The sequence below is a fragment of the Rana temporaria genome, chromosome 2 (genome assembly GCF_905171775.1).
Source record: "Rana temporaria chromosome 2, aRanTem1.1, whole genome shotgun sequence".
NCBI lineage: Eukaryota > Metazoa > Chordata > Amphibia > Anura > Ranidae > Rana > Rana temporaria.
This window is the reverse complement of record NC_053490.1, coordinates 494338638-494365399: the sequence shown is the minus strand read 5'-3', so window position 1 is coordinate 494365399 and position 26762 is coordinate 494338638. Positions and strand designations below refer to the sequence as shown.

The 26762-nt window shown below is 41.6% G+C and overlaps 1 protein-coding gene across 4 annotated transcripts in view; it reads left to right on the top strand.

Annotated features, from left to right (window-relative positions):
* The window catches only part of LOC120927870 (amyloid beta precursor protein), a 344594-nt gene that overhangs the window by 138392 nt on the left and 179440 nt on the right, over positions 1–26762 (top strand). For all 4 annotated transcript variants that reach the window (XM_040338835.1, XM_040338837.1, XM_040338833.1 and 1 more), the window contains exon 3: positions 3003–3132. In XM_040338835.1, the coding sequence (XP_040194769.1) occupies positions 3003–3132 (130 nt within the window). The remainder of the gene's footprint in view (positions 1–3002; positions 3133–26762) is intronic.

Here is a 26762-nt window from a genome sequence, read left to right as displayed (position 1 = left end):
CTGTGGCTAATGTTTCTCTAACACTCTAGGGCTGTGACTTTAGATTTTTTTTTTATTTGATGCTTTTATAGACGGTCTTTATGATATATCATAAAAGACACTTTAAAAAAAAAAAATCACAGTTTAACAGTTTTATATCATCAGTTGCCAAAATTGTTTGCGACACTGTCTGGTCCACAGATGTTCTGCCTTCTCTGGGTGTAAATTATATTCTGGAACTGTCATCTTTGTGTAGCCTCGGACTGTGTGTACAGAACGTCCTCCTTGGGTTTCATTTTTGTCCATGCTGCCTTACATTATGGAATTTGGAGAATAGGGAGATTGCTGACATCACATGACCAAAAGTCAAAGTCTGGGCTGCCGTATCACCTTGACCATTGTTATATACCATGCTGCAAATAACAATGTAGGCCAGAGCATAACGCAGGTCATTTTTTTTCTTACAATTATTAACTTAGATTATGTGGGAAAAGGTCTCCTTTAGTGTGAACCTGACCTAAAAATTTTCCAAGGCACAAGCAAAATACAGGTACCGCGTTAAAGTACTTGGCCATGCACACCAAACGCCACCAAGGTTGACGAGCTTCAACTTAAGAACCAAAGGAACTGGATGGAAAATTGTTGGCCAAACACATAAGCAGTCACTGTTCAGCCAACTGTGGACGTCTAAACACCACAATAATCGAGGGGGTGGGGGGGGGGGGTGAAGGGAGGTCTTCCATCCACATTGTTTAAGTTGCAGATAGATCTTTCTTCTTCAATGTGTGTGTTTGTAGCATTGGTGTTCAATTCATTATCTGTCTAGATCCTGGACTGATGTTGTTCATGGGGCATTGACTTCTGCGCAAAGTGTTCTAAACCAGTTAATGCGTGTGATATAGGGTTGATGTAGACGGAATATATATGGCTGCACTCCGAGCACCTACACACGCTTTTTTGAACCTTGCAACTTTATAGGGGTTTATTTTACTAAAGGCAAATCCACTACAAGTGCACTTGGAAGTGCAGTCGCTGTAGATCATGCAAGGAAAAGAAAAAAACATAATTTTTTTGCTTGTACATGATTGATTTGTAGAAATCAGCAGAGCTTCCTCTCATTTCAGAGCTTTCCTTCAGATCTACAGTGATTGCACTTCCAAGTACACTTATAGTGGATTTGCCTTTAGTAAATCAACCCCATAATCTTTTTGTTGCATGTGCATTTGGCTGTTTTTCTGAGTGCAGTGCAACCCAATAGATCATATTCTGTTCAGGTACTTTGCTCTGTTCTTGGCAAAACAGCCAAAGTGCATCTCGATGAAAGCAGGTCTCAAGACGCCCCTGAAAAGGCATACAAGATCCCTAATTTAATGTAAATAAAATCAGAAACACGCTTGAATGCCTCATACTTTTTTTTTTTTTAATTGCTTGTCTTGACAACCTTGTCTTTGCTCTTGCAGCACCTTCTTCTGAGATATTCACACACGTTTCTGATAATGTCATCATGCTTAGGCCGCATGCATACTGGAGTTTTAGAATAGGTAGATGAAGCTCAGGTTGCAGGTGGAAGATGAAAGTGAATTATTGAGCACTACTACTGGCAGCATGCAAAAGTCTATATACAAGGCTGAACCATGCACCAAGCAGTATTAACATATAGGGCAGTACATGCCCAGGACAAAATTTCAGGAATGCAAGCAGTCTTCATTCCGGCCTTTTGTCCCTAGGTAAGTACTGTCCTGAACATTAGTAAAACTTAGTGTGTCATTCAGTCCCAGCAGCTATCAACCTACCATGATTTCGGCTTTGTAGTATAGCACAGCTTTTGCGCTTTAGGATGGGGTAAACCACCTACTGTATGAGCCAATAAGTATATATAAAGCCTGAAAGGGCCAGACCACAATAATACAAGTGCATCTAATGCCAGAGTTTTGGATGGTTTGTGGAAGGGGTAGGACCTCTGTTAGGTTTCTATTACTGTCTGTACCCCGTATGGCCATTTTCCTACTCTGTGTTTTGGTGACCATTGTCACTTAGGCCCCTTTCATAGTGGAGCGGGAGCCGCGGTATAGCACCGCTAAAAATAGCGGCGCTATACCGCCAGTATTAACCCCCACTAAAAATAGCGACGCTATACCGCCGGTATTAACCCCCGCTAGCGGCCGATAAAGGGTTAATACCGCCCGCAATTCGCTTCTGCAGAGGCGCACTGCGGGCGGTATTGCCGCGGTTTCCCATTGTTTTAAATGGGAAGGAGCGGTATACATGCCGCTCCTCTCACCGCTCCAAAGATGCTGCTGACAGGAGATTTTTTTTCTCCCGCCAGCGCATCGCCTCACTGTGAAAGCCCTCAGGCTTTTACATTATGTAGGCCGTAAAGGAGTTTTTCAGGCGGTATAGCAGCGCTATTTTTAGAGCTGTACCGCCTGAAAAACTCCTCAGTGTGAAAGGGGTCTAAGACTGAATATGAGCAAAAATCCAAAATACTGACTTGTATTAAGAATAGACATTTATTCCAGTGACCGCTTTCTACGAGAGGATTTGCCTTCTTTTGGAGAGATTTCATCCTAATTCCTATTGTATCTACAGGACAGGAAATGATGGCTATTCTCCCCAGTGGGACACAGTCGGCAAAAAACCTGCAAACAAAGCCACACAGCACCAGACCCTCCTAACACCAGCTTGGAAGGGCTTTGCTTTTGGTATAAAATATTGTAGTTCACAACATCGAGGAAAAAAAACTCCATGCAAAAGCCTTTTTGATTTATTGTCGTCTTCACTATTCCTTTAATGTAATCGCGCAGTGTTTTTTTGCATGGACTGTTGACTTTTTGAACATTATGAAAAAAACTAAAATTGATGGGTTTTAACATTACTTTTACTATTCAAGGTTGGTTTTAGATAAACTTTAGAAACATTCGGTGATGCTGCCTGGTAAAATTGCTGTTTTCCTCTATTCCAATTATTATTTTAGGTTGTATATTGACCACGGGTGTCTAAAATCTTTTTTGTTTCTCCTTTAGGTATACCCAGAGTTACAGATAACCAATGTTGTAGAAGCCAACCAGCCCGTCACCATTCAGAACTGGTGCAAGAAAGGGCGCAAGCAGTGCAAGAGCCACGTCCATATTGTGGTCCCATACCGGTGTTTGGGTGAGTAGCACTGATGGTGGCAATATCCTGGTATTTATACTTTATAGATCTACACAAATAGAACCAAAGATGTAACTAGAAATTAGACACACTGATTTATCAGTGAGGTCCTGTCGTGCATACTTGTAGAGATTAATTTGTAGAGTTAGGATCTGTCTCTTGTTTTACTGTGGTATCTGTTCCCATTAGAGAGGCTTGTTCTCTGTTAGTTTCTCTGGAGTGCAGTGCATTCTCCATATACTGTGTATATGTATGTATATATATATATATATATATATATATCTATATATATATTTGGAGAATATACATGGGAAGGATATAGGTTCACATGCTTCCTGGAGGATTATGCATAGAAATGTGTGGTGGATGCACCCCAGAGATCGGAAAATGGTAAATTCTGCTTACAGTCCTAAACACAACTATGCTTTGACATTTCTCTACGCTTTACACAAGTAATTAATGAAACTGAAATAGAAAAATTCTTCTTTATAGGTGATATGAGTTTTTTTTCTATATAACCAAGTTTAACAGGCAATAATGTATCTATATGTAACTCAGTTCTTTCATGGAGATCAAAGTCACAATATACCCACCACTGATATAGGTTGTGTGTCAATGCTTCTTAACATGACTTGCAGTTAGTTTTTCTTTGATGCAACATTGCAAGTGTTCCGCCACCATCTAAAAAAAGAAATTCACCGGAAGAGTTGGACCTCTTAAATAAAAAGGTAAAAAATGCCTTGCAATATCATTTATCAATCAATATCCATTGAGATGAGTTCAGAAAGCCATCGGCATCTTTTCACTTCCGGCAACAGGTGCATTAGAGAATATCATTTATTATGGTCCTTTCAAACTAGGCGGACTTCGTCACTACAGTCCGCAGATCTCCGCTGAGCCGACGGATGACAAGCTCCTCTCTGCTCACTGAGCGGGGAGGGGCTTGTCGGGCGCCGCTGTCTCCTATGGAGTGATCTGATGAAAATGGACAGCATGTCCATTTTCATCAGATCTTACCCGATCTGATCCGCCATAGACGGATGGGGACGTATCCCCATACGTCCGTTTTTAGCGGATCAGATCGGGTCAGATGTCAACGAACATGTCTCCGCTGACAGCCGACGCTCCGTAGAGCTGCATGGTGCGGCCGTTTAGGTCCGCCGTCAAAACTAACAGGCGGATCTCAACAGTTTGTTCGTGTGAAAGGGGGCCTAAGACACAAGAGATCATCTTGTAGCATAATTCTGTTTTTATTAAAAATTGTACATTAAAATCATGTATGAACTCATATGTGCATGTAAAACAGCAATTCAATATTTCCCTTGGCTCACAGCGCTCACCACAGGCTTCCTTTCAGCATAGATGCATCCTAAACGGATCTCGGTACATATTACTAAGCATTTTTGACCTTCTTACTTAGAAGGTTCAGATGGCGGAGCAACACATAGAGATTGTTGTGCCAACGAAAATCTGATCACTAATTAGTTAAGCATCGAAACATATTGCTTTGGTGGTGGTTATAGTGTTTCATGTTAGTCTTCATAAAAGGATCGAGTTACATATAGAGACCTTTTTGTATGTTTGGCCTTCGCTGTGATGGTGGTATAAGGAAACCAAGTTATGTAAAAATACGTAGTAGGATAAGATTTTTTTTCTATTTCAATGGTTTATGTAAAGAATGCAGAGGGAAATTTTTGGGAATAGATCTGGTACAATAATTTTTATTGTAAAACAGGGGAAGCATAACAATATAGCAACCGTTTTTTTTTTTTTTTTTGTAATATATCTTTTGGGATACTGACTTTATTAGTATCTTCAAAACAGCAGCTTTATAATTCAGTTCTTTTTGAGTTTTTGGTCTTTAGAATAGCATGATAGTATTGGCGATTGGCTCACTGCTAAAACGTAGTGGTCATCAGCATGTGATGTGAAGTTGAGACTCCAAGAACAATAAAAATTGAAAGAGGATCTTGCTGTACCTCACTGAATTCAGAGCTGCAAAAAAAAAAGGAAATTTTGGCCAGTCAACAATTGAAGGCTAAACATCACTAAGCGTCCGGCCCCCCACTCCACTCCACACCAAGTAAATTGGAAGATTTGCTCGCTTTCCTTCGTAATCTGTAAAAAATGATTGTGTTGATGGCTTTTTAGAAAGGTTTTCTTAGCCCCACACCCACAGAGCCATGCTCTGACTTTGTTGTCACACTAAAGCTGGCCTTATATGGATCAAAATTCAGCTGGTTCAGTAGAGACTAGCCAAATTTTGATCTTTGTTTAGCCATCACTTTTTAATAGAAGTCAGTCTTTGGATCAACTTCATTTGAATGGGAATGTGGAAAAATGTTTGTCAGTCAGTGGCTACAGCCGCTGATCAGTGTATGTTTATGGCAGAAAGTCCCGCTATCAGAATACAAGAATACAGAATACAGTACGACGGAGTTCCGATTGTGTGTATGAGGCTTTATAGTTCAACACAACACAATACACAGATCTTATAACTCAGGCTTTGCATTACACTAATCTAAATGGCTCATACATACTTTTTGGTGTTGTGGTCCATTAAAATCTCATTAAGAGTTAAACCTCTTTTATGCTACTTTTTGTTTAAAACTTTTATAAATTGAAAAAAAAAAAAAAAAAAGTGGTGGTATGATGGAAAAAAAACATTTTGGAAATCTTTTTATAGGCCTTTAGTCTTTTTGTAGTGTTTATTTTTTAATGGGAAAATCATAAAAGTTTTGGGTCAGTTTTACCATTTTAGAATTTTGTTTTTTAATTGATGTTTTATACCGCTTTTGCTACTATACATATAAAATTTCTGTTTTACACATTAACATTTAGTATAAAGAAAAAGGTTTCCCAGAGCACTAGAGGTTATTAAAAGAGAACGCATTTCAGAGGTTGCCTATGTTAAGTTAGTTTTGCACTGTGATGGGTCATTTTGCTTTTGTGTGTTTTGTAACTTTAAAAGTAGCCTAAAACTACATAACAATATCTTTATAATAAAAATATTAGGTTTCTTTTTAGTTGGTACCATAATACAATGAGAACACAGCTACTATAACCTTGAACCTGTGCTTTGCCCGCGGAGTAGGACATGCTTCCCACTCCCTAGCAGTGCATATTCTTTACTCTCCCATCTACTGTTTTTTCTGATGAGAGCATAGATAGAAGACAGGGAGGTGTTCTGTAGTCCAGCAGGGGAGAACTAATAGGGCTGACAACACTGTGTGGGATTTAATACAGCAAATGCTCTGCTGTCAGCTTACTATGTGAAGTTAGGAGCTCATTGGATTTCTGGCAGTTCAACAGGTATTTTTCTACACATGCCCAGGTTTTAATAGAATCAAATATGGGGAGCTGTCTTTGTAATTTAGAGTACTGTATATTTTCTCCTTGCTCTGGCATACACATTTAACAGAATGGGATTGCTGGCCTTTGAAGGGATACAAAACACTAGAACAAGACTGCTGCAGGAATGTAATATGTTTGATATTTACATATTAAAATAAAATTATTTTGATGGTTTAGGTCCTGCTGGGGCACCATGCTGACATTAAACTCCCTTTATCTTATTATTTGGACATATATTTTATGTTGGCTTTAAAACACCCTACTCAGAATATTGCTGGCAGCATGAAATCTGCATCCTTTATTATATGTCACTCTGATTTATCACAGCTGACTGTGTTTTACGACACCTTTGAAAATCTCCCATCATAATGTATGATTTATGCTGCAAAATTTAAAAATGATTCATATATACCATTTACGTTTCCTGTATTCTGCCTGGGTGGCTGTAATTATTTTCAAAATCATTTTTATGCTCAATAAAGTCAGTTTTGGTATAAAAATAATGATTATGATAAAGTAAAAACGATATTGCATTGTTAGTTGGTTTTACTGTTTTCGTTTCATGCATTTTTTTATCTTTTTCTAATGGAGACTTCTCTTGAGAATGTGGAAAAAGACCCAGATGTTGCAGGCCTCAGATGTAGGCAATGATTTGTATGAAATTAATTGCCGATCAAAGTTTAATATGCAGCATACACTGGTGTTTAGATTCAAGTAAATTTTGAATAGATACCGGATAAAATGTATACAATGAGGCCCGGATTCACGTAGAGCCGCGTAAAATTGTGTGGGCGTAACGTATCTGATTTACGTTACGCCGCCGCAACTTAGACGGGCAAGTGCTGTATTCTCAAAGCACTTGCTCCGTAAGTTGCGGCGGCGTAGCGTAAATCGGCCAGCTTAAGCCCGCCTAATTCAAATTTGGATCGGGGGGGCGTGTTTTATGCAAAACTACTGTGACCCGATGTGATTGACGTTTTTGCGGAACGGCGCATGCGCCGTCCGTGGAATTTCCCAGTGTGCATTGCTCCAAAGTACGCCGCAAGGACGTCATTGGTTTAGTTGTGAACGTAAATGAAGTCCAGCCCCATTCACGGACGACTTACCCAAAGACGTAACTTTTTCAAATTTCGACGCGGGAACGACAGCCATACTTAACATTGGCCGCGCCTCATATAGCAGGGGCAACTTTACGCTGGGAAAAGCCCAATGTAAACGTCATAACTTTACTGCGTCCCGCCGCGCGTATGTTCGGGAATTCGCGTATCTAGCTAATTTGCATACTCTAAAGCGGAATTTGACAGAAGCGCCACCTAGCGGTCAAAAAAAAATGCAGTTTAGATCAGACGGCGTAAGAGACTTACGCCTGTCGGATCTAATGGATATCTATGCGTAACTGATTCTAAGAATCAGTCGCATAGAAACGACGGCGCAACGCAGAGATACGACGGCGTATCTGGAGATACGCCGTTGTATCTCGGTTGTGAATCTGAGCCTTAGTGTGCAATCGGAAGTGGTTGTGGACCACCTTCTGCCATTGAGATAATTGACAGTAACAAACTTTTTAATGGAAAAGAGTACCGCTCCAAGCCCTGCGACCTATGCTGTGCTCCCGCCCTGTAGTACTGACAGGTGCAGACTCTGCGCTGATCCGTTGAAAAAAGAAATGTTCCTGGACTGCCGCACTCTGATAGGCGAATTATTGAAACAAAATAAACAAAGGATAAAATCCAAAGCTGTATAACATCCAAAAATTCATGCAACACTGCAATCAACGGTAGAAAGTGGACATAGGGGACAAAAAAGCTAACATGTTTCACATCATGGATAGATGCTTAGTCATAGTCATAACAAACTTTTTACTGTCAAATAATTTGAGTACAAACGATCTACTGGATATTACGTTAAAGGAGGTCCAACTGGGCTAATGGTGAATTCAGCTGCAGGCGATAGTTGTAGCGGTAGCAAGCAATAACATCAAAGGATCAATCGAATAGAGCTGGGGCAGGAAGAATGGTGAGGTGGGGTAAGGGAAAAGCAGCTACAGTGCATCCAGAAAGTATTCACTTTTTCCACATTTTGTTATCTTACACTTACAGCCTTATTCCAAAATGGATTAAATTCATTATTTCCTGCAAAATTCGACAAACAATATCCCATAATGACAATGTGAAAGACGTTTACTTGAAATCTTTGCAATAGTAATAAAAAAAAAAAAAATCGCGTACATCAGTATTCATAGCCTTTGCTCAATACTTTGTTGAAGCACCTTTTGGCACCAATTCCAGCCTCAAGCCCTTCTGGGTATGACGCTACAAGCTTGGCACACCTATTGTTGGGCAGTTTCTCCTATTCTTCTTTGCCTGTTTGAAGATTAACCTTTGTCCCAGTCTGAGGTCCAGAACGCTCTGGAGCCGGTTTTCATCAAGGATGTGTCATTACTGCATTCATCTTTCCCCCAATCTTGACTAGTCTCCCAGTTCCTGCCACTGAGAGGTTAACTCCTAAATTGCAATTGTCATTTTCACAGTAATCAATGCATTTTTATAGCACTTTTTGTTGTGAAAATGACCATGGTCCCAAAAATTTGTCAAAATTGTCCGATGTGTCCGCCATAATCACAAAAAAAACGCTGATCACCGCCATTACTAGTTTAAAAAAATGTATTAATAAAAATGCCATAAAACTATCCCCTATTTTGTAAATGCTATAACTTTTGCGCAAACCAATTGTTAAATGCTAAACTGAGGGAAAAAAACTTTTTTTTTTTATATATATCTTTTTTGGGGATATTTATTATAGCAAAAAGTAAAAAATATTGTTTTTTTTTAAAAAAAATACGCTCTATTTTTGTTTATAGCGCAAAAAATAAAAACCGCAGAGGTGATAAAATACCACCGAAAGAAAGCTCTATTTGTGGGGAAAAAAGGACGCCAATTTTGTTTGGGAGCCACATCGCACGACCGCGCAATTGTCAGTTAAAGCGACGCAGTGCCAAATCGCAAAAAGGAGCAAGGTCCTTTAGCTGTATAATGGTCCGGGTCTTAAGTGGTTAAAGAATTAGAGTTCTCCTTTTCCACTCCCAGCTCCTATTTAAATCTTCTATTTAAGATCCACCAGATTACAAAGAAATGTTCGTCCTTCGTAAGAACAAAGGTCCAAGACCAGCAGTATAGTCGATGCAAACCTCCTCCACAAATATTTTTAATGGCAAACAACATTTCTCCAGCACTTTAGCTCAATAGAAAGCACAGTTTCTCAAGCAGAGTACAATAATGTTCAGTCCATTATAAGAGCATGAGGGTAAGAGTTATTACAAAAGATCCCCCGCCACCCGTATAGTCAGTTCAGACCTTCTCCACAGATGATGACTTTTAATGACGGCCATAGTTACACCAACTCCCTAGCTCAATGGAAAGCAGTTTCTCTAGCACCTTTTGCGCAGCAATTTTTCCAGCTCCTTTACTTAATGAACCTTTCTTGCATGTGCCAGGTACATTACACCTGTTGAATGACTAAACATTTATTGTAATATGTTATATATACAAGTATAACTAAAGTTCATTATTTTTTAGTTTTGGGTGCAGTGGAGAGGGATAAGAACATTTGTCAGTTTTTATTGCGGTCTGTGCCCCTGTTAAAGAAATTCACCCTATTTGTCCTGTTTATCATTTTCCTTGATCCTACATTTTGGGTTGTCCCCAGAAAAGTACTAGAGGGGGACATTTTCCAATGGGGACACTAGTTCTAATGATCTGGGGGTCCCCAAGAAATTACCCTTAATTTGCAGGGATTTCCTTCCTCTTTGGCCATGGGACAAGAATTGAAGGCATATCTGCCCAATGAGACAGATGGCACAACAAAAAACATCTGATGGGTTATAACCCTCCTTTAATCTGTCCAAAATGAAAAAAAAAAAAAAAAAGTTTTGTCTAGAATTCTACTTTAAATATAATAATCCAAATGAGCTGAGAATGGGGAAATAATCATGGTCATTCTTTGAATCTAGACTCACTGGTTCTTTTTTTTCTTCTTTCTTTCTTTCTTTCTTAAAGCGGGGATTCACCCAAAAAAAAAATATTTTAATATTACATCTAGCAGAGCCAGCATAGTAAGGGCATTTACTTTCGGCGTTTTTTTTTTTTTTTTTTTATCGTACATACCTTTATATTCTGTTTTTGTCCAGGGGTTCCGATGACTGCGGGACTGGGCGTTCCTATCCTTCCGTTCGATGATTGACGGTTTGTGAAACAGGTGAACTGTCGCACAACGCGCGTCACCAGATGTCGGGAAATAGCCGAGCTGCGAGTCGGCACTATACGGCGCCTGCGACATCTGGTGATGCACGTTGTGCGACAGGTCACCTGTTTCACAAGCCGTCAATCATCGAACCGAAGGATAGGAACGCTCAGTACCGCAGTCATCGGAACCCTGAGGCAGGGATAGGAACGCCCAGTCCCGGAGTCATCAGAACGCGGAAGCCCTGCACCAAATCAGAATATAAAGGTGAGTATGGAGAAAAAAAAAAAAAAAACCTGCCGAAAGTATATGCCCTTACTATGCTGGCTCTACAGTAATGTTAAAAATTCGTTTTTAGGGTGAACCTCCACTTTAACCTCCATGGTGGTATGATTATGTCAGATTTTTGATGCTGAAAGCGGTACAATTGTTTTGTATGGAAATTTGGCGTTTTATTGTAGGCCTGTAATTCTTAGAAAACTCACTTAAATCTGTCCAAACAAGAGACAATCCCGGGTATGATAGTTTGAAACACAAAATCATAAATTATAATATAATAACTATAATTATAACACATAATAATAATAACAATTATTCAATAATGTAATCAAATCAAAAACACAGAAATTTGCTCAGTTGCAGAATTGTCGCTGTCGTTGGTGTTTGAGAAATTTCCCCATAAATCACTATTGCTCAATTCTGCAAGTGATTCTAATTTACTATCGCTGTTTTCTAGCTGGTCTAAAACCACTTTTGATGTAAAGGGACACTTTTTGGTTGCTATGGACAATCTCCAGTTTCCAGGCAGAAAGAACAGTATTTATAATGTAAAACTGCATGCAGGGCACTAGACAAACCACTAGGGACAAATCTTACAGACAAATCTGTAAGATTACAGTATACTGTATCTATACTGTGTTTTTTACTTTTTGAATTTGGCGCCGGACTCCACTCCCATTCTTTCGCAATGCTCGCAGGGAACGGAGCTCGGCACTGTGAATCAAGCGAGGCACGGTGGCTCACAGATCACAGCAGGTAAACATCACAGGATCCAGGGGACAAGGTAAGTAACCTCTACATGGATCGGGGTTACCGCTTTTGGTATGAAAAACTCACCCCGAGCCTGACTCGGGAATACCACCAGGGAGGTTAATATGTACAGTGTTGTTGATGGAGAGTGTGATGAGGCTGAAGCATTATGGGTGGAACTGCATACAGATGTGCGTAGTTCAAAATTAATCATTGGAGTTTGTTATAAACCACCCAATGTTAATGAGGAGGTGGAGACTCAGCTCCTTGCACAGATGGAAAGGGCTGCAAGGTCTGGGACGGTGATAATAATGGGGGATTTTAACTACCCAGAAATTGACTGGATTAATGGCACTTCTGGGACAGTTAAAGGACAAAAATTTAAAAACCTATTGCAGGACAATTTTATGGTGCAGTTTATTGAGGCCCCAACTAGGAATGATGCCCTGTTGGACCTGATAATCTCAAACCATGCAGAGCTTATTACTAATGTTCAGATAAAGGGACACCTGGGTAGCAGTGATCATAACATGATTTCATTTAATATTAACTATAAGCAAGAAATACATACAGGAAATATTAAAACACTAAATTTTAAGAGAGCAAATTTTCCAAGGATGAGGGCTGCTCTCCAGGACTTGGACTGGGAGGGACTATTGGCACAGCTGAACACAGAACAGAAATGGGAATTCTTCAAAAAGACTGTGTGGAACCTCACTGCAAAGTATGTTCCCATGGGCAATAAGTTTAAAAGGCTAAAAATAAAACCTATGTGGCTCACGGTCAAAGTTAAAAAAGCTATAAACAAAAAGAAAGCAGCTTTTAAAAAATATAAAAATGAAGGAACACTAGTGTTGTTTAAATGTTACAAAGAATATAACAGGATATGCAAAAAGGAAATCAAGGAAGCAAAAATTCAAAACGAACGACAGATTGCAAAAGATAGTAGGACAAACCCCAAAAAATTCTTTAAATATATTAATAGTAAAAAGGTGAAGTCTGAGCATGTAGGCCCCTTACAAAATAATCTAGAGTGGGTGACTGGGGACAAAGAGAAGGCAAATTTATTAAATGTTTTCTTCAGCTCTGTGTATACAATGGAGCATGGGGGAGCTCATGTCCAAAATGGGGGTGGGAGTGACACAGCCTCAAATCCACAATGGCTCAAAAGTGATATGGTCCAGAAATATTTAGACAGAATAAAGGTGGATAAAGCACCTGGACCTGATGGCATCCATCCACGGATCCTAGGTGAGTTGAGCTCTGTCATTTCAAAGCCACTGTATCTAATATTTAGGGACTCATTAAAGACAGGAATAGTACCACTGGATTGGCGCAGGGCCAATGTGGTGCCCATATTTAAAAAGGGAACAAAGTCTTTACCAAGTAACTATAGACCTGTTAGTCTAACTTCTATAGTTGGGAAGATACTGGAACGTTTAATAAAAGACCACATGGATGAGTTCTTGCAGGAAAAAAACTATTTAAGCAGCAGACAACATGGATTCATGAAAGACAGAAGTTGTCAGACAAACCTGATTTCCTTTTATGAAGAGGTAAGTAAAACCCTGGACAGAGGCGTGGCTGTGGACGTGATATATTTGGATTTTGCAAAAGCGTTCGATACAGTTCCGCACACACGGCTCATGTGTAAGGTAAGGTCTACAGGATTGGATATATCAGTTTGTAAATGGATAGAAAATTGGCTGAAAGACAGAATTCAGAGAGTCATGGTTAATGATTCTTACTCTGAATGGTCCAATGTTATCAGTGGTGTACCCCAAGGTTCAGTGCTGGGACCCTTACTTTTCAATATATTTATAAATGATATTGGGTCTGAGATCAAAAGTAACATTTCTGTCTTTGCAGATGACACCAAGCTATGCAGTGGAATAACGTCCTTGCAGGATGTCTCCAATTTACAAGCCGACCTCAATGCTCTGTCTAATTGGGCGACTAAGTGGCAGATGAGGTTTAATGTAGATAAATGTAAAGTTATGCACTTGGGGGCTAAGAATATGCATGCATCATACATACTAGGGGGAGTACAACTGGGGGGATCTGTAGTGGAGAAGGATCTGGGGGTTTTAGTTGATCATAAGCTCAATAATGGCATGCAATGCCAGGCTGCGGTTTCCAAAGCGAGCAAAGTCCTTTCTTGTATTAAGAGAGGTATGGACTCCAGAGACAGAGATATAATTTTGCCCCTGTACAAATCATTAGTAAGACCTCATCTGGAATATGCAGTTCAGTTTTGGGCACCAGTTCTCAAAAAGGACATCGGAGAACTGGAGAAAGTGCAGAGAAGGGCAACCAAACTGATAAGAGGCATGGAGGAGCTCAGCTATGAGGAAAGATTAGAGGAACTGAATTTATTCACTCTTGAGAAGAGGAGAATAAGGGGGGATATGATCAACATGTACAAATATATAAGAGGTCCATACAGTGAACTTGGTGTTGAGTTATTCACTTTACGGTCAACACTGAGGACAAGGGGGCACTCTTTACGTCTAGAGGAAAAGAGATTTCACCTCCAAATACGGAAAGGTTTCTTCACAGTAAGAGCTGTGAAAATGTGGAACAGACTCCCTCCAGAGGTGGTTCTGGCCAGCTCAGTAGATTGCTTTAAGAAAGGCCTGGATTCTTTCCTAAATGTACAGAATATAACTTGAGTATTAAGATTTGTAGGTAAAGTTGATCCAGGGTAAATCCGATTGCCTCTCGGGGGATCAGGAAGGAATTTTTTCCCCTGCTGTAGCAAATTGGATCATGCTCTGCTGGGGTTTTTTGCCTTCCTCTGGATCAACTGTGGGAATGGAGTTGGGTGTATAGGATTTTACTGTGTTTTTTTTTTTTTTTATTTTTTTTTTTTTTTTTTTTGGTTGAACTGGATGGACTTGTGTCTTTTTTCAACCTGACTAACTATGTAACTATGTTGATGTTGGTGCATTGAATTGGGCCATCATCACAAAGATTTTCATTCATGGGGGCAACAGAAACTAGTGGCTGGTTACTGGGGTACTACTAGATATTGTAAAGACATTTCTTGGTTTCGATTTGATAACGGAGCTCTTTTAACTTGGGCTTTAAAGCTGAACTCCAGCTCTTGATACTTTTACATAGTTGTTTGGGCCAAGCTAGCCCAAACAATCCTATGTCCCTTACTAACGTGAGGCCGCTGGATGTGGTGTATAAACTGTGTAGCTGAGGCTACATACTGCATACAGCACTGTGTTCTGGGTTCGAGCTGAGACATTACTGTCTCATACACATGAGAGTCTAATCAGTGCTCAGCCATTCAGAGGCGGTCTGATGTTGTCACAACCTCTGACTCAACCAATCAGAAGAAGTTTTGTATTGATTGCTAGAATACATTGCTTTCTCTGAATGGCTGAGCGCCGATCAGATATACTATGGTGTGTTTTGGGTATGACACTGGAAGTCTCGGCTCGAACCCCGGACACAGTGCTGTATGTAGCCTCCACTACATACTGTACAGTTTCTACCACACATCCAGCTGCCTCACATGTTAGTGAAGCACATAGTTTGTTTAGGCCAAGCTGGCCCAAATGATTGATGTAAAGTGTATCAAAAGATGGAGGTCAGCTTTAAATTAGACTCCAGGTTTACAGAGCTCTACATGGCCATTCTGCAGCTTGGAACCTTCATGTCAGAAATCTTCATATTGACTGGAGGGAATGTACCTCCAATAGGGGGTGCAGGTTCAAGAAAAGGCTTGTCAAGTATAACTATACACGGTGTAGTAGAGATAAATCATCTTGGATATCAGGAGTTCCAGAGCTCTTTTTAAATATAACTATGTATGCATACAGGTACCTGAAGGTGCCTATTTAATTTTGCTTTGGGGTGTAGGGGGTGGTGGTCGCAGTCTGTCAGTTGAGGGAAGTCCCCTAGTTCACTTAAACGAAATGGGTAAACTATTTTGACGTTAAGTATAGTTTTGTAAAGTTGTCCATGAGCATGAGATGATAGTTGTTGTTTTGTGAACTGTCTTCAAGCTGGCCTTTTGATTTCGGGAGGAAAAATCTGGATGATCACTACTGTGACTCTAAGGCCTTGTACACACGATAGGTTAACCAGAGGACAACGGTCTGATGTACCGTTTTCATCGGTCAAAACCGATCGTGTGTGGGCCCCATAGGTTATTTAACCTTCGGTTAAAAAAAAGTCAACTCGCTCTAAATTTAACCGATGGATTCCTAACCGATAGTTAGTAGGCACGACCATCGGTTAAAAATCCAGGCATGCTCAGAATCAAGTCGACGCATGCTGGAAGCATTAAACTTCTTTTTTTCCAGCACGTCGTTGTGTTTTACGTCACCGCGTTCTTACACGATCAGTTATTTAACCGATGGTGTGTGGGCGCGACGGACCATCAGTCAGCTTCTTCGGTTAACCGTTGACAACGGTCCTTCAGACCGTTCTCACCGGATGGACTGATCGTGTGTACGAGGCTTAAGATGTCTGCTTGGTGTCAAGTCATGCATTTCTGTTCAGAGTGATTGTACATGGTTGTCATGGCCGTTTGTGGAGAAGATGGACATTTTCTGTTTGTAGCTGTAGCTGCTGACACAGTAGATGAGCTCTTCAGTTTGCAACTTGTTTTCCAGTAAAGGATCGCCTATGTCCTCATTGTTAGGATAGACAATAGCGTGAGATGGTTTGTTTGTGTGTCAAAGGAATGTGACGGGGTGCCATTATTTCACCTGAGGCTGTGTTTGGCTGCTATTTAAAATATGTTTCTCTGTACAAGTGTCATATATTACAAAGGCATGTCAGAACTTGTCGTCATAACTCACAATGGCCCTCGTGGACAAAAATCAATGAAAAGGGAAATTGTGTCTCACCCTTTCATTTGCCAGTTGTCTTTCGATAGTTGCTAGCCTAAACTAGGAAATGTCAGTGTGTATGTAGCTGCCTATTTGCTGAGAACATTTCATTTCTTTTGTAACTATGAGGATTACTTTTGCAAGCCGAAATTGTGGCTTTCCAAAGGTGGCTTTTTACCTGTCTCAATTTTCCACTGAGTCTCATAAAACGTTGCAGAGCTGACAGTGTCTTTACTGGCTCCAAGCATTTGCTCAATGTGCTGATTTAAAGCAGAATTTCAGTAAAAAATTATTAAACATTTGATAAGCCAACCTAAAGATAAAATAAAAAACATCTTTTGTGGCAGTTTTCTTTAATCCCGAGCTGTGGCCATGCAATATTTTTTTTCTGCCACAAGATGTCCTCTTTCTGGTTAAAAGACAGCCATTTAATTTGACCCACTTCCTCTGATTCCAGATTGTCATGGACCTGCTTTAGTCTGTGACTGGACAGTGAAGAAGAAACAGTATAGGGATCAGCTTATCTTTGTCATTCTTTTTTCCACCTATCCGTTGTTTCTTGTCTTTCCATAAACAGATTGTCTCATTGTGCTGCCTATTCCTGTCCTACTCTGGACTGATGTACAGTATGGTGACCAGATTTTTAAAATGAAATCCGGGGACAAAATTTTTTTTTCTAGTAATGACGGCAATCAGTGACTCTCTTCCCATCGCCGAAGCCGCCCGCCTCACAGCCTGTCAAGTCTTACTCTCTGGGCCCCGAATACTACTGGGTGGGGAGCGGAGGAAGATCACTCCGCCAGGGAAGGCAAGGAGATAAGCAGGCAGGCAGCAGGCCGGGACTTGAGCCAAGGCAGAAGAACATGCGAGCGGAGCTGGATGGGCATACACCCGAAACTGAAGAAATATTCTCTCCGCACCGACCAGCACATGATCATCAGAAAGGGGCACAGGTAATGGAAAAAAATACCCCCCAAGCTAGTAGGAGCGGCAGAGTGGGGGTGCGTAATTCAGAATTATAATTTTTTTATTCTGCACTGACTGTCTTTGAAATTGCCCCAGCCCCTGTTCAAATCCAATCTGGGGACAAAACTGGGGACAGACTTGGTCTGGGGACAGTGTCCTCAATCTGGGGACTGTCCCCTGAAACCGGGGATGTCTGGTCACCCTAATGTACAGGGACTACAAGAATCTGATACTAAGGCCAGGGCTGTCTTTAATATTGATTGGACCTTTCCTCTGGGCTTCTGTCAGAGCTCGTAGTGCAGAGAAGGGCGGTTAGCAGTCCCTGGCTTCATGTGCCTCCTTCCGATCCTCGGGGAGCCCCGATCTGCCTGTCCTCTGGACTGCTGGGAGTGGAGGTTGGAGGAATCCAGGCTCTGGGTGGCGCCTCTGCGTTAGGTATGCTGCGCCTGTCCAGGGCTCACCGTGGAAAGGGGCTTAAGGGGCAGCTGCTCCTTTTAACCCACGTTAAAGACGGCCCTGACTAAGGCAAATTCAGGCACTTACACTTCTTGCATTTAAAAATGCATATAATAGTGTGTATTCATGTAATAAAAAGCTGCATTAATTTGTGTTTTTATTATCTGCATGTAATTTAACATTAAAGAGTAAGTCAAGACAAAGCTTGCTAGCATTGGATAGAGTGGAGTAGAATCAGAACCCCCGATGGGTTTTTACTGTTATCCAAGGCTCTGCTAGGAAGATGTCTACTCGTTTTGTCAAGGTGACGATGATTTCACCAGACATAGTTACATAGTGGCATAGTAGGTGAGGTTGAAAAAAGACATACGTCCATCAAATCCAACCTATGTGTGTGATTATATGTCAGTATTACCTTGTATGTCCCTGTATGTTGTGGTCGTTCAGGTGCTTATCCAATAGTTTAAAAAAATCTATCCATGCTCCCCGCTGATACCACTGCCTGTGGAAGGAAATTCCATATCCTTGCCACTCTTACAGTAAAGAAACCTCTATGTAGTTTAAGGTTAAACCTCTTTTTTTCCTCTAATTTTAATGAGTGGCCACGTGTCTTATTAAACTCCCTTCCGCAAAAAAGTGTTATCCCTATTGTGGGGCCACCAGTATGGTATTTGTAAATTGAAATCATATCCCCTCTCAAGTGTCTCCTCTCCAGAGAGAATAAGTTCAGTGCTCGCAACCTTTCTTCATAACCAAGATCCTCCAGTCCCCTTTTATTAGCTTTGTTGCCCTTCTTTGTACTTGCTCCATTTCCAGTACATCCTTCCTGGGGACTGGTGCCCAGAACCGGACAGCATACTCCAGGTGAGGCTGGAGTCTTGTAAAGCGGGAGAATTATAATTTTATCTCTGAAGTTGATCCCCTTTTTAATGCATGCCAATATTCTGTTTGCTTTGTTAGCAGCAGCTTGGCATTTTATGCCATCGCTGAGCCTATCATCTACAGACATGATGTATACTTTAAAAAAAAAAGTCTTACTGCTTTGTGTTAGGCTTTATGTACACGTGGCCGTCTGCCATGGTTTGCGTGTTCAAGAAAGAGTCGGTTGAGGGAGGTTGAACCTAACCGCAGCAGCTCCTAAACCCTGCTAAAAGCCTAGGTGCACATTGACACACAGGCTTGAGTTGAGTTGAGATTAGGAGCTTTAGCAAAAAAAAAATGCCAAAAGTTCCTAAACTCAGGCTTAGGAGCTGCCAGTTTACATAAGGTAAGGTGACCAGATTTTTTTAATTAAATCCGGGGACATTTTTTTTTCTTACTAGTTAATGGTGGCGATTAGCGACTCATAGTGGGACTGCGAAATTGTGGTGGACAAATCGGACACCAATGACACTTTGTGGGAACCAGTGACACTAATACATTGATCATTGCTAAAAATATGCACTGTCACTGTACTAATGACACTGGCTGGGAAGCGGATAACATCTAGGGCAATTAAAGGGTTAAATGTGTGCCTAACAAGTGTTTTTTTTCACTTTGGGGAGGTGCTTTTACTAAGGGAAGGCCTAGATCCCTGTACCTGCTTTGCAGGAACACAGGACCAATGTCTTCCATACTAACAGAACGGCAATCTGCCTTGTTTACATAGGCAGACCACAGTTCTGTCTTTGAACATAACGATCAGCAGGTACCGGTTGACATTGAGTCCGCCCAAGCCACTAATTGGCTCCCGTGACAGAGCCAGCCAGAGCCATGTTAGAGTGCCTGCTGCATGTGAGTTATACCATCCATGATGCCAGAGAGACAGACACAGTGCAATGTAGTCTATTCAGACACCCCCCAAGCACTCCTGTGTTGAAGCCTTGAAGGTGCTGGCAGCCCCACTATCAGAACCGTCAGCTAAGCACAGCTGCTTCTCCCTGCCCGTCACTGCCCCCTGCCTGCCTCGCAGCCTCAAGTCTCACTCTCCGGGCCCCGGCTACTACTGGGTGGGGAGTGGAGGAAGATCACTCTACCAGGTAAGGCAAACAGATAAAACAGGCAGGCGGGTGTCCGGGACTTGAGCCAAGGCAGAAGAACATGCGAGCGGAGCTAAATGGGCATGCGCCCGAAACTGAAGAAATGGTTCCTCCACTCCGACCAGCACATGATCATCAGAAAGGGGCACAGATAATGGAAATACTAGTAGGTGAGGTGGAGCAGGGGTGTGTAATTCAGAATATATTTTTTTTAATTCTGCACTGACTGTCTTTGAATTTGCCCCAGCCCCTGTTCAAATATAATCCGGGGACAAAACCGGGGACAGACTTGATCCGGGGACAGTGTCCTCAATCCGGGGACTGTGCCCTGAAACCGGGGATGTCTGGTCTCCCTAACATAAGGCCTCCCTTCGGGTTGTTGGCAGCAAAAATCTGCATGGAAGAGAGATAAAGCTGCGCCAAAAACAAAAGAAACCAATAATATTGATAGACGAAGTCCACTTAGGGTCAAATATATGTATATAAAAGTCCCAATATACACTTGGTGTGCATAAAAGTAATCGATCCTGAGGACAACACCACCGTGATATCTTAAATGTTTCCACATTGAAGTGAAGACTCACCACCGAGTTTTAAAGCCGCTTACCAGAGGGCAAACTTGATTTGCTATCGACTATAGCCCAGCTGCGGCCTTTACTTTAGTGGACTCACAGGGATACAGGTTCCAGGGAAAAAACTTCCAGCGCAATCACAGGCTCATCCAGATAACATGGGTAGAGAAAGGCTGCACCATAGCGTAATTCTGTAAAACGTATTTTATTTTAAGAGATTAAAATGTACTTACGAAATGCAGGTTAAAACTTTGCAGTATAGAAAACAAATGCCGGCCGGCAACAAGCTGAGCCCTTCCTCCTTAGCGTGGTGACGTCACTGCACGTCCTCCCAGATGCGTTTCGTCATTAATCAGACGTTTTCAATGGGATGACTATTTTAGTCCTCTCCATAAAATTATCAGAAATTTGTGCTTAAAGTAGAACTATAGGCAATGCTTTTTTTTTCATTTTGAATAGAGTAAGGAAGGGCCCCTGTCAGTTTATTTTTATACCATCCCTGTTCCATTGCAGAGATTTCCCTTCACTTCCTGCCCCGTAGCTAAACAGGAAGTGAGAAGAAATCTATGCAAATTAAGGGAATCCAATACCCCCAGCCCTAAGGCTGCATTCACACCTGAGTGACAAAACGCCGGACGCTTCTGCCGCTAGAGGGGAGAATTCCCATTGCTGTCTATGGAGATGGTTCACATCTCATAGACGCCGAACGCCTGTCGCCTGAAAAATTTCCCGGACCCTTTTTTTCAGGCGACAGTGGTGTTTTCCCATTGACAGCAATGGGAAGACTTTTGAAAAAAAAAAAAAAAAAATTGAAAGTTTCACACCCGCGGCAAAATACGCCGCTACCGCCGAACGCGGCTGTCGCTCAGGTGTGAATGGGGTCTAAGAACTAGTCTCCCCTTTACAGGAAGGGGTGGGTCATATTTGAATTAGGGGGTGCACACGTTTAGGCAGGCCTAGGGCAGCACAAAACCTACATACACTACTGAATATCAGTGGAGTAATGGTTCAAGTACAAATATCTAGACCTGAGCCGATGAACCTCAGAAGGCTGGAACAATGCTCTCCATAGGAGGAGGTTCTAGTCCAGCAAAGGTCAAGTGCTGATTCCCCCAATCTCTAAAACATTGTACAACGGACTTCATTTATATGAAAATGAGTGTGTTCAGCTATGACAAATATTACTTTATTTAAACTATTCTACATGGCAACAGAAACAAATCCATAAAAAGAAAGTCTTGCCGATTGTCCTCTAGGGAGGGCTAAAATAAGCATTACAATGGAGCGCAGTGGTATTCATGTCTGTTTGCTCACACCCCAATGATGGTGCATGCTTTTCACTAGGTAGGGGCTAAGCTGCAAAAAATTATTACACCTGGGACGTCATAATGACCTCACCCCAGCAGGAGAGGAGATCCTGCCCACCATCATTTTACTATACGGTGGGCGGGAGGAGGTTGTTGGCTCTAAGTATCAGGCCACAAAGGTCACAGTGACAGCCAGGCAACTAGCATTTTCAGAATTGAAGGTGCAGTACTGGCAGCCTTCATGTTTCTTTTTATATTATACTGAGAATGTTGCTAGGGACAGCTTTTGAGGCATGGAGTATACTGACACAACGTGTATATAACTGCATATTCTCTGGCCAAGAACACTCATAAAGTGTATTATTATTTTATTTTTTGCCAGGACCACTAATGTATGCAGTAAGCACATCTTGTCCAAATTTGAATTGATAGAGACCTTATATTACATAATTATTGTAGCAGGTCTCATTTTGGAATTCAGTCCATGCTATAGAGCTGGCTTGCAGCCACAGCCTGAGAGTGAACACCTCATAACTATGCCTGACACCCTTCGTAGCGTTCCACCGGCGCGTCCAGAGGTGAATTTGTATGCTGATCTGCCGATTATCATGCTGTGTGCAGTCCAGCGGGGCGCCATTAGAATATTTGGCTCAGCGGCTCTTCACAAGTAAACATTCATGTACTGTTTGATTATTCTTTGATAAATTCTTCTCTTGAATATTCTCACCTAACACATTTCATTCCCCTTGTCTTTTTATAAATGTATATATGTGTATGTTTTCCTCACTGATGTGTGAGGCCTTTTGTCCTAGCCAGGAGAAACAGACATAAAGGGATTCGGATTTATAATTTGTGTGTTTCACCAGAAACAAAGAAGAGTGTTAATTTATAGATAGAAGAGCTCGGCTCTGCTTCCCGAAGAGCTCGGCTCTGCTTCCCGAAGAGAGGCCAGAAGGTCAGTGCGAATCAGTGGAATTTTCTGTCTAATACTTGCTGCATTGCATTGTAATCACTCAAGTACTGAAGTGAGACATTTTATTTATTAATGTTTTCTTTGCATGTTTTTTGTGTCAGTGTTGGCGCATTAGGTTTTTGATGCCAAAAGCCCGGCTCTACTTTTTTCACAGTCACAACTTTGGAAACAAGTAAAAAAGAAAGCCATCATGGCCCAAAACTCCTTATTTTTTAAAAGAGAAGTATGACTCATTCAAACACTGCCAATCGCTAGTTTCTCAGGGTTCCCTGAGTAGAAGAGCTGGTGACTGTAATTCACAGGCTCTCTGGTCTGGCCCCCCTCTTTCTTTCACTGGAGCGCTGGTCTGTGGAGGGGGTGGGAGCGGCCAGCTAAGGCTCTTAGTGGCATGCTAAGCCTTGTGGCGGTCCAGGCATGTGGACCGATACCGACTTAATTCTCTCGATCTTGCCCGAGCCTCGACCAGCTCTGTGATGTCAGCCAAAAGTGGGCTTCAGCCCGCTGTTTGCTGAAAATGGGTCACAGGAGTGAATGTCTGAAGAACTTCACTTTCCCTGTGATCCGCAGCAGAAGTACAGCCAAACGTAGTAGAAGTCCACTCTAAAGCTAAGCTTAAACTTTCTCCTGCCTCTATTCTAAGCCCTATACTAACTATCTTGTAATAGTAAGGTGTGTATGCTTGCATCATCTAAGTGTGCTCCAGTCCAGGCACTTGATCTCTCCGGTGGCCAGCTTCAGAGGTGAGGAGAGAAATTGTTTACTACCTCTAGTGGCTAATCTTATCTTTGTATTAACTACAGTAAAGCTGGTCATTCGTTCTTGGAATTTTGACCAAATTGTATCTTTAAAGTGGAACTTCAGTCCACCACTCAGGTGACTTCTGCCAGCCCCCCCCCCCCCTTCCATTATGGTGCATGCTCAGCTGTACCAATGGGTTCTGCCCGGCCTTCGAGTCCTGGCATAGACTGTCAGCACATCTGCACACGTGCTGTTGATTTTCCGTGCAAAGACAGGGGTGGTTTTGGACTTCCCTGATTCTAATGACATCTTGTAAACTATAGAAAGCTTTTTAATCCAAAGCTTGTGCAAATCTTAACAAACGGACATCAGATTGGTCCAATAATCATAGTGTATCTAACTCCAGCAGAATTTAGTACATGTGATGAATGGAGTTTAAAGCATGAAGAAGAGTGGGACGAACTACATAGCTTCCCCCTAGCTTTGGCGTGAGATGGGGACAAAATTATTTAAAGGCAATAAACATAACATGTGTAACATAATAGAGATCAATTTGTACTACTTTTCAAATAACAGAAAATGTGCCTCTTTCATGTACAGTGCATAACACTTGTTTTAAAATCTAGGTCTGTGTCTCGATAAGATGGCTGAACTGGCTGGTGTAATGCTGTGAACAAGTTTATTCCTTCCATTTGTTCTGCAGTATCCTAACCTATTCCTTGCCAAAGGGGTTGGCACTACTGCCGGTGACCTCGCTTGGCCATTGTCTCAGGGATGAAGTAACTGTTTTTCCTTTTGGCAACGATGGCTCCCAGTCCAATGTGCTCGTGAAAGTAAAAGCTACAGAATGCTAACAATAACAGTAATAAAAAATATAGCAAAAGCAAATGCCTGAAGATTTTCATCAGGCATTTTTGTATGTAAAAATAGAAATTTTAATGTTGTGTCTACTGACAAATCAAAATAACCCTTTAAGCTAATTGAGAGACATATTTAATTAAAACTGAACTCGAGGCATGAAAAAAACAGCCAGTAAATAGGAAAGCTGGTAAATAAGGATTGCCCTTATTGTAATATGAATATTTACCTTATTATTCTATCGTGTTTGCTAGATTTTACATACGATTTCTCAATCTTTTTACCACATAGGGACTTTTGAAATAGTGTTCAGGCCTTTGTTATCCCTGCTAAAAAGCTCTCTTCACAGCATATGGTAAATTGGTGTGACCAATGAATTATAGCTATAATTATAAAAAAAAAAAGAAAGAAAGTGGCTTACTTCGCATATTTGACACCCAGTAAAGATAATTTTTTTACACCACTCTAAGGCCCCTTTTACATTTATTACAGGAAATGATATAGCATTGTCAATTTATGCAGCACTTTACATATATATATATATTCCATATTCACATCAGGATCTTACAATCTCAGGTCCCTAACTCACATTCATACATTCACATACTAGGGCCAATTAAACTACCAGCAGCTCTTTGGAATGTGGGAGGAAACCAGAGTACCCGGAGGTAACCCACGCAGGCTCAAGGAGAACATGCAAACTCTGTGCAGTTAGTGCCATGGTTGGGATTCGAACCGACCCTAGTGCTGCTAGGCAGAGATGCTATCCACTTGGCCATTGTGCTGCCCTATGGGGCAGATTTCCTTCCGCTCAGCAGGGGATCAGCTCACAGACTCTATCTGTTTGCACCCAGCTACCTCCAATCTGCTCCATTTGAAGGATCACTAAAGATATATATATATATTTTTTTTAAATAACAAACATGTTATACTTACCTCCACTATGCAGCTCGTTTTGCATAGAGTGGCCCCGAACCTGGTCTTCTGGGGTCCCTCGGCAGCTGTCTCTGCTCCCCCCCCCCCCGCCACAAGGACTCAATACCTTCATGCGAGCGTGCTCGAATGGCGTTGAGTTTTCGTGGGCACGCTCCCGCGATACAGCCGGCGGCCATAGCCGCTCACTGTATCACTCGCCCCTGCCCCTGATGAGCCGCGTTATTTTAATGTGATTGACAGTAGCACAAGCCAATGGCTGCGCTGCTTTCAATCTATCCACTGTAACCAATAAACGGCCAGGCTGAGCGGTGAAGAGGATGTCGGGGGCGAGTGCAGGACTTTCGAGGGTTCAGGTAAGTATAATGGGAGGGCTGGGGGGGCCGGTATTGGATGTTTTTTCACCTTAATGCATAGAATGCATTAAGGTGAAAAAACGTTTACCTTTACAATCCCTTTAAACGGAGGAGGACAGAGTCCCCTTACATTTTTTTTTGTTGTTTTTTATATTTTTTGTTGACATAAACAGGATGAATAAACCTTCCGATTAGGTCTGCCTGAAAAACTGAAAGGCGGACCTGATCGGAATGCCCAAATGAAAGGGGCCTTATTGACAATATTATTTTCATTAATTATGAAATTAAGTTAATAAATTCTGGAAATCAAATGCAAAGACAATTGTACTGGTGGGGGGGGGGGGGGGTCCTCCATCTACAGGGAATTCCTTGTCCACGTATGATTGGCTTTGTGTAGTTGCTTCCTGGCAGGATTGCTCAGGTGGGTTTGTACTAGGGTCTGAACATACCTGAGCTCATCGGTGTTCTCAATTAGTTAGATATCTGTGCTTTATTTCCCAAGTTGCCATACCTGCTGTTCCAGTACGTGGGCCCACTTGTTGGATTATTTCATTTACTTTGTTACAGAGACTATAGCAAAAGAAGCTGGCACACACAAAACTCCCAGGTGGACAGGAGCAAAGTTCAGAGTTATGACTGGGAGTTCCGACTGGCAGCACATTGAAGACATCCATCCCATCCAGCTCCACTTATAAAACAAATATTCATTTTGGCTGGAATGGCCCTTTCAGGTATTGAGTGTTAGGCCGCGTACACATGATCGGTCCATCCGATGAGAACAGTCTGATGGACCATTTTCATCGGTTAACCGATAAAGCTGACTGATGGTCCGTCGCGCCTACACACCATTGGTTAAAAAAACGATTTTGTCAGAACGCAGTGACGTAAAATACAATGACGTGCTGAAAAAAATGAAGTCCGATGCTTCCAAGCATGCGTTGACTTGATTCTGAGCATGCATGGACTTTGCCTACTGATCGT